Source organism: Frankliniella occidentalis, unplaced genomic scaffold, assembly GCF_000697945.3.
Source record: "Frankliniella occidentalis isolate FOCC.00 unplaced genomic scaffold, Focc_3.1 Scaffold11, whole genome shotgun sequence".
In the NCBI taxonomy this organism is placed as follows: domain Eukaryota; kingdom Metazoa; phylum Arthropoda; class Insecta; order Thysanoptera; family Thripidae; genus Frankliniella; species Frankliniella occidentalis.
Window position 1 is genome coordinate 1,656,516 of NW_026267141.1, and position 5,912 is coordinate 1,662,427.

At 56.9% G+C, this 5,912-nt stretch overlaps 3 protein-coding genes across 5 annotated transcripts in view; 1 reads left to right on the plus strand and 2 right to left on the minus strand.

Annotated features, from left to right (window-relative positions):
- Positions 1-5,912, minus strand: part of LOC113215554 (uncharacterized) — a 10,218-nt gene that overhangs the window by 1,718 nt on the left and 2,588 nt on the right. Inside the window, exon 1 of one of the 2 annotated variants that reach the window (XM_052277649.1) lies at positions 549-750. The exons of the other annotated variant lie outside the window; for it this stretch is intronic. Coding sequence (XP_052133609.1) covers positions 549-566 — 18 coding nt within the window. The 5' untranslated portion in view covers positions 567-750. Of the gene's footprint in view, positions 1-548; positions 751-5,912 lie in introns of those variants that run through there. 2 annotated transcript variants of the gene reach the window in all.
- Positions 905-4,209, minus strand: LOC127752373 (gustatory and odorant receptor 24-like). 2 transcript variants are annotated; one of them, XM_052277648.1, is made up of 7 exons: positions 3,744-4,209; positions 3,382-3,650; positions 2,589-2,846; positions 2,049-2,237; positions 1,353-1,571; positions 1,137-1,223; positions 905-1,042 (listed from the first exon to the last, which is right to left on the minus strand). In XM_052277648.1, the coding sequence occupies exons 1-7, from the start codon at positions 3,868-3,870 to the stop codon at positions 947-949; spliced, it is 1,245 nt and encodes a 414-aa protein (XP_052133608.1). In that variant the 5' UTR covers positions 3,871-4,209; the 3' UTR covers positions 905-946. The 2 variants fall into 2 exon arrangements, with proteins under 2 accessions (XP_052133608.1, XP_052133607.1); XM_052277647.1 differs by having other exon boundaries at positions 2,049-2,261.
- The window catches only part of LOC113207350 (uncharacterized), a 10,480-nt gene continuing 8,940 nt past the window's right edge, over positions 4,373-5,912 (plus strand). The window contains exons 1-5 of the mRNA XM_026423878.2: positions 4,373-4,539; positions 4,633-4,761; positions 5,160-5,304; positions 5,384-5,526; positions 5,597-5,746. Of these exons, the coding sequence (XP_026279663.1) occupies positions 4,440-4,539; positions 4,633-4,761; positions 5,160-5,304; positions 5,384-5,526; positions 5,597-5,746 (667 nt within the window). The 5' untranslated portion in view covers positions 4,373-4,439. The remainder of the gene's footprint in view (positions 4,540-4,632; positions 4,762-5,159; positions 5,305-5,383; positions 5,527-5,596; positions 5,747-5,912) is intronic.

The window sequence follows — 5,912 nt, forward strand, 5'->3', positions numbered from 1 at the left end:
ACGAGGACATTTCAGAGCAATAAAATTATTATGTGTGCCGACTTGTATTGTTACACTCCACAACATACTTTGAAATCTATACAACACATGAACTTTCATTTACTCAATGTCAAAGGCAAACCTGGATTTCCAACTTTAGCGAGTAGAGCTTATCATTGTAAGTGATATGAACTACGTGTTGTCTTCTCTACGCAACTGGCTCTATTAGTTCTGAAGCATTGGCCAGATAAAAATTGAGAGGTCACCATAATCTCATTGTTTTGTGAGCCAGTGAATAAAATCGTGCTGTTTTCCTCCCTAAACTTGTAACAAACACTTTGAAGGTTGGGGCGTGTGCCTATCAGGGATAAAGAGGCCTTTTATAGGGATCAAGAGGTTATAGACGTAACAGTGCATCAGCGAATATTCAAGTTTTCCAAATTTAGTAATGCTTTTCTTAGAAAACGCCACGCCAAACGTCCTCCGGCATTTCTGTGGGGAGAGGGGGGAGTTGTTGTGTGGGTGGCTCACGCAAACATGGATGGGACTCGCGATATAAATTCACTTACCGAGACCACAAACAGCATTCACAACGGACAGGACGAACAGGAACAGTGCTTCCGTGCCGTGTTGAACGTCCCAAAACTCAAGAGAATCTGGAGAATGAGGATGAAGACACCATAGACCATTCGACGCTCAACTAACCAACACAACAACGCTCGCAAGTCGACGTCGATCGACGATCGGACACAGCAGAAGCAAGCAAAGAGCGTCAGCCGGGAGGAGAAGGAGTGGGGAGGAGCGGGTTCGGGGGTACAGTCTGCTGCTTTGAAAAGGCGTATTTATGAAAAAAGCCGAGAAGGTGCAGAAATCCAACTTTCTTTTTTAAAAGTTTTTGAACCACATGTATCGTTTTGAAAACGCCGTTCCAGTTTCGCAAAACTTTATTAAAACTCGAGGACTGCTTTTACGGCGATCTCCGTCTGTGGTTCCGGTACTTCAACCGGAAGTTGATGGTGAACTGCAGCAGCACGCAGAGGTAGGTGACCAGCTTGTCCATGATCTGCGAGGCAACGGTAAAGGTAACGGCCAAATTATCAGCAGCAGTTAGTATCACCGGGGAGAAAATAGGTGTGATAGGTAAGAGTGTTGCTCACGGTGACGATGAGGGTGAGTCTGAGCGTGATGAACCCGTACAGCGTGACGATCGTGGGCCTTTGCATGACCTTGAGGAAAGACGCAACCTGCAAAGTCGAAATACAAAGATCATGAGAGTACTCCATGCAAAGATAGACGTTTTTTTGCCTAATGGAATAAGCTTTATCGTGGCCTGGAACTGTGGTGAGTGGTGTCGTTTGGCCTAAGGACTCCACCTCTGTCTGGAGCGTGGTGAGGCTCCGGCTGCGCGCGCGGTGAGCCCGGTGCGGTGAGCTTTCGCCGCTGGTGCGCATGGCGAGCAGCACGTCCCTGGCGCCGCCGCCCACGCTCGCGGCCATGCGGTGGCCCGCCCCGCACACCACCGCCGTGTGCCACAGCGAGTCCACCGTGATGAGCAGCATGGCCGAGGCCATCAGCAGGTTGGCGTCGGCACCCTGCGTGCGCCAACAGCGCCCCGGGATGGACAACAACACACATTTCAGACGCGAAAACGAAGCCTCGAAGAACCGCTGAAAGTTCACGATGACGATGAGTGCTAGTTATTTGACGCAAACATGAACATTCTTCGCCCGCTCCAACATGTGAGAGTGGCACCTGGGACAGGTCCCCTCGAAAGCGGACAGGGGGGCTCATCTCATACTCTCCCACGACGCGCTTTGGCTCGAGCCCAAACCGATGGAGACCGCCTCCCTTTCCCGCGAGGAGGTGCGACTTTATTTCGGAGATTGGGAATGAAAGTGAATGGCCAGTGAGCAGCAGCGAAAACGTATAATGCCCAAGGGAATGACTCGAGGCAGGCCGTGTTGCGTCCGAGCGTGAGCCGCACAGGCCGGCCCGCGCCGCGCCGCCTTCACAAGGGGGTCGGACTTTAGGAAACCACTCTAAAGTGCGTACAAAGTGCACTCACGCACCTCCGTCGCCTCTGCCATCAGCCCGAAGCCGTTGAGGAGCACGGCGGAGACGCAGCACAGCAGGTAGTGGATGGTGCAGGCGCCCCAGGTCGCCGTGGCGCGCTCGGCCAGCTCGCGCAGCCCCAGCCACAGGTCGCGGTAGGCGCGCACCCGGCCCGGCTCCGGCGCGCCCCCCGCCGCGAACACCTCCTGCACTCTCCCAGTTATAGTGTACTTCGGCCAACGGAGGAAGAAGAATAGCGGGTAGAACAGAAAGGCTCCGGGCTGTTCGAGGCTTTACCCCCCACTTGACGCAGAAGCGGGAAGCTCTCGACCAATCAGGGACACTTACTTCCTCCTTTAGCCGAAATACAATATCGGAAGACTAAAATTATGATCAGGGTTCAACTGCAGTTAACGTGCTGCCGTAACTGATTGTCTTCGCCAGACAATGAATGAGAACATTTTTCTTCAAAAACTTATTAATCAATTTTTCTTTCTTTTTCCACGGCAGGAAAATTGCCATTTTCGGTGACTGGCCTTGCCCGCGGCCTCGCTCACCTCCTCCAGGTGGCGGCTGAGGGTGTCGGAGGCGTTGACGACAGCGGTGCCCAGGACGTCCCAGAAGGAAGGAATGACCGCGTGGAACGTGGCGGCCATCAGCCCGAGCAGGGTGTTGTGCCAGTTGTTGCCGTCGAAGGTGAGGAGCAGGGCCACGGCCAGCAGCAGCGGCACCGCGACGGCGGCCGCGCCCTTGTGGGAGGCCAGCGGGCGCACCCCCAAGCGCAGCGGCCGGCCCGTGACCGCCAGGTACGTGTCCTGCGGGGAGCACGCCGGGCACGCTGTCAGCAGTGGGCCCTTGCAGGCTACCAGGCCCGTCGAGCATCGCTGATGTCACCGCTCTGCGACAACTCAGACTCAAACCAGTTCACCAAGTCCCGAGGCGGGGAAGCCCTAAAGAGCCAGCAACTCTCACTGCTTTGCAAAAATATAAAATTCAAAACAATAAACAAATAAAAAGCTGCGGAATACTTGGCATTTATTCGGCTCGATTTTCTACTTTGGTTTATGATCTCCGCGATAACTCGGATTACACTTGGATTATCAGTGTTTCCAAGAAAGTATACCCCCCAAAAATGGCACGAATATACCCTGAGAGCAGTGGGCTGCATCTGCCTGTCTGCCTGGCAACACCTTGGCATGGGCGTAAGAATGTTGCCTAGTTGACAGGCGTAAACGCAGCACGCTCCACACGGTTGTACCCCGTGTCAAGGCTACGACCCAACAGTGTGTCAGGTGTGCATACCCTAGGGGTCATGTCATCGTGGTGCGCGGAACTCGCGACCGCCTTCACCTGATAGTCTTTCCAGTCGGAGAGGTAGTCGGCGAAGGCGGGGGCGGCCCTCCAGTGGAGCACGGGCGTGAGGAAGTGGTGGTGCACCAGCATGAGGAAGAAGATCTGGAACACGGCGTCGCTGAACTCGGCCGCTCCGCGCACCAGGCCCGCGCGCTCGCGCACCTCCACCAGGGCGTCCACGACGGTCAGCGCCCACAGGGCGGCCGAGAGCGCGGCCAGCGGGGAGCGCGCTGCAAAGCACGTGACGCCGCCGTCCGCGAGGAAGCCTGGGCAGGGCAACGGGCCACCGCGGTGGTCAGCGCAGCGCGGGCCGCCCGCCGCTGCGCCGCGCTACAGTAGTGTGCCAGTGTCAGACTCACGGAGAGGCATGATGTTGATGCCCCTCATCACCAGGAGGATGGGCTTCATCTCCTGGGCCAGCGAGAGCACGCGGTCCTGGTGGCCGCCCATGGCGCCGCGACGTCCCTGCGGAGAGGAATGGCGCATCGCGGGCACGAGACAAACCCCCCGCGCCCGGCGGCGCCTGGGCCGCGGCCGTGATCGACAGGACAGCTAATGGAGATTTCATGACGCCCTCCAACCCTATCGCACCCTCGCCGTGTTTGCTCTGCACGTGCATCGACCGGGCCTGCTGCTGCTGCAGCGGCCGCGGCAAAGTACTCCAAGCCGCGGCAACGATACGTTTATCTCACCTGGGGGGAAAGCAGCAGCGCGTGGAACGGAGGGGTTTGATGGCGACGACGAGCTGCCGCTGCTGAGCTGCGGCCGCGGCCGGCCGGGACCACTGCCTATCGGGGCGGCTAATCGGGCCGGGCCCGGGCGGGACCCCGCGGGCTGCGTGCGAGCGCCCCGCTCTCTCCGCGCGCCCCTCTCGTTCGCGCCGCCGCGGCCGCCGCCTTCCCTCCGGGGTGGCCGTCGAGCGCCGCGGAGGCAGTCTTCCAGGCCCAGGTGTGACTGCTCGGCCCCGCCCCGCCCCGCCCCGCCCGGCCCGCTCGCGATTTGCCCCCTTATTAAAGCCACGGCGGGTGCGAGTCGCCACCAAAACAGGCCCGACCATGCTCGCGTTCAAGACCCTCGTCGCGGTCGCCCTATTGGTGGCCGCGGCCACCGCCGTGGAGGTCGTCGAGATTCCCGCAGAGGAGCTGCGGTCCGAGCGTGAGTAGTAGACCTACCTGTCCGCGGAGTCGACGTCCTGCCCTCTGCTGTCCGCTGGACGAGTGTCTGATAGAGTGTGATTCCCTGCGCCAGCCGCTGCGTTCGAGGGCTTCCCTGCCGGCGTGCCCAAGATGACGTGCAGCAGGAACGCCAAGGACAAGGAATTCGTCAACCGCTGCATCAGGAACAACTTCCAGTCCCTGCTCCCTGCGATCAGAAACGGTAGGCCAAAAGTACAACATTGTCAAGCAATACGACGAGCACGGTGAAAAAAAGAGCGAGGATGGCGGGTGGTTTTCCCCTTCTGGTAGAGACAGTCTCGGGGGCTGTCTATCAAAATTTCGGTGCCACAAGCTGCTAACACAGCAAATACCAGGTGGCTGATTCACGCCGCATACTTTCGTAGTTATACTGTACCGCTTGCACGGGTGCGAGCGGGTTTGCCTATGCTCGCTGCCCACGGCCCACGGCTCCTTATGGCCCCGTGCGAGTAGGCAACCCGCCCGCACGCGCGGTACAGTATAACTATGAAAGTGCGCAGCGTGAATCAGCCAGTTGGTATAGAGTTAATCTTACTCGTCGTAATGTTTCTTCACCTTTTAACTGAGTACTCATTGCAGGTGGTACGTTTGGCCTGCCCAACCTGGACCCCTACCACATCAAGGACTTGGCATTGAAGGTCAAGACACTTCCCATTAGCTTCCACGTCTCGTTCACCAACCTTTCGGTATACGGCATGCCCGATGGTATTATCCGCGACGCCAGGTAAGATTGCATGACCGATTATAGGTATTACCGAAAGTACTGGTAAAGAAAACTTCAGTCGTTTCCTCTCTGAAATAAGGTCTGATCTGACGGATGATGGAGTGAACATGGACATCGGCGTAACCTTTCCCAAGCTGACTTTCAAGGGCATCTTCGAATTCACCAATGGTGTCTTCGCATCGTGGAACTTCAAGGGACGTGGCCCCTTCGACGTCACCTTCCGTAAGAGAGCTGCTCAGTTCCGCTAGCACGGTGAAAATGAGAAGTGTCTTACAACCTTCCCTGATTGCAGTCAATACTCGCGCCACCTGGAGGCTCAGTGGCAAGAAGAAGGAGGGGGATACGCACATGACCATTGAACGCCTTGCGCCCCTGTTGCCGTACACCGTCGGTGGCATGAAGTTCTGGGCGAAGGGACTAGTGGACGGCACTCCTGCCCTGGGTAAGTACCAGAGGGAATGCCCGTGGCGTACTTCACTGTAAGTCCAAGCGTACACCAATTGTTCTTCTTTTTTCTTGATTTGTTTCTGATTCTGGATGAGTGTCTGATTTTTTTGTTGATGTTTTATTGTGTTTTTTTCCCAATGTTTTTGAATCCCCCCTTCTTT

Bases quoted from the DNA above. Each gene is read 5' to 3' on its own strand.
- LOC127752373 (XM_052277647.1), bottom strand. From the start codon at position 3,870: ATGCGCCATTCCTCTCCGCAGGGACGTCGCGGCGCCATGGGCGGCCAC. The intron at 2,262-2,588 runs GTGAGCGAGGCC...CGTTGGCCGAAG, and splicing joins TCAGCCGCCACCTGGAGGAG to TACACTATAACTGGGAGAGT. The intron at 1,572-2,048 runs GTGCGTGAGTGC...TGGCGCACGCAG, and splicing joins TGATGGCAGAGGCGACGGAG to GGTGCCGACGCCAACCTGCT.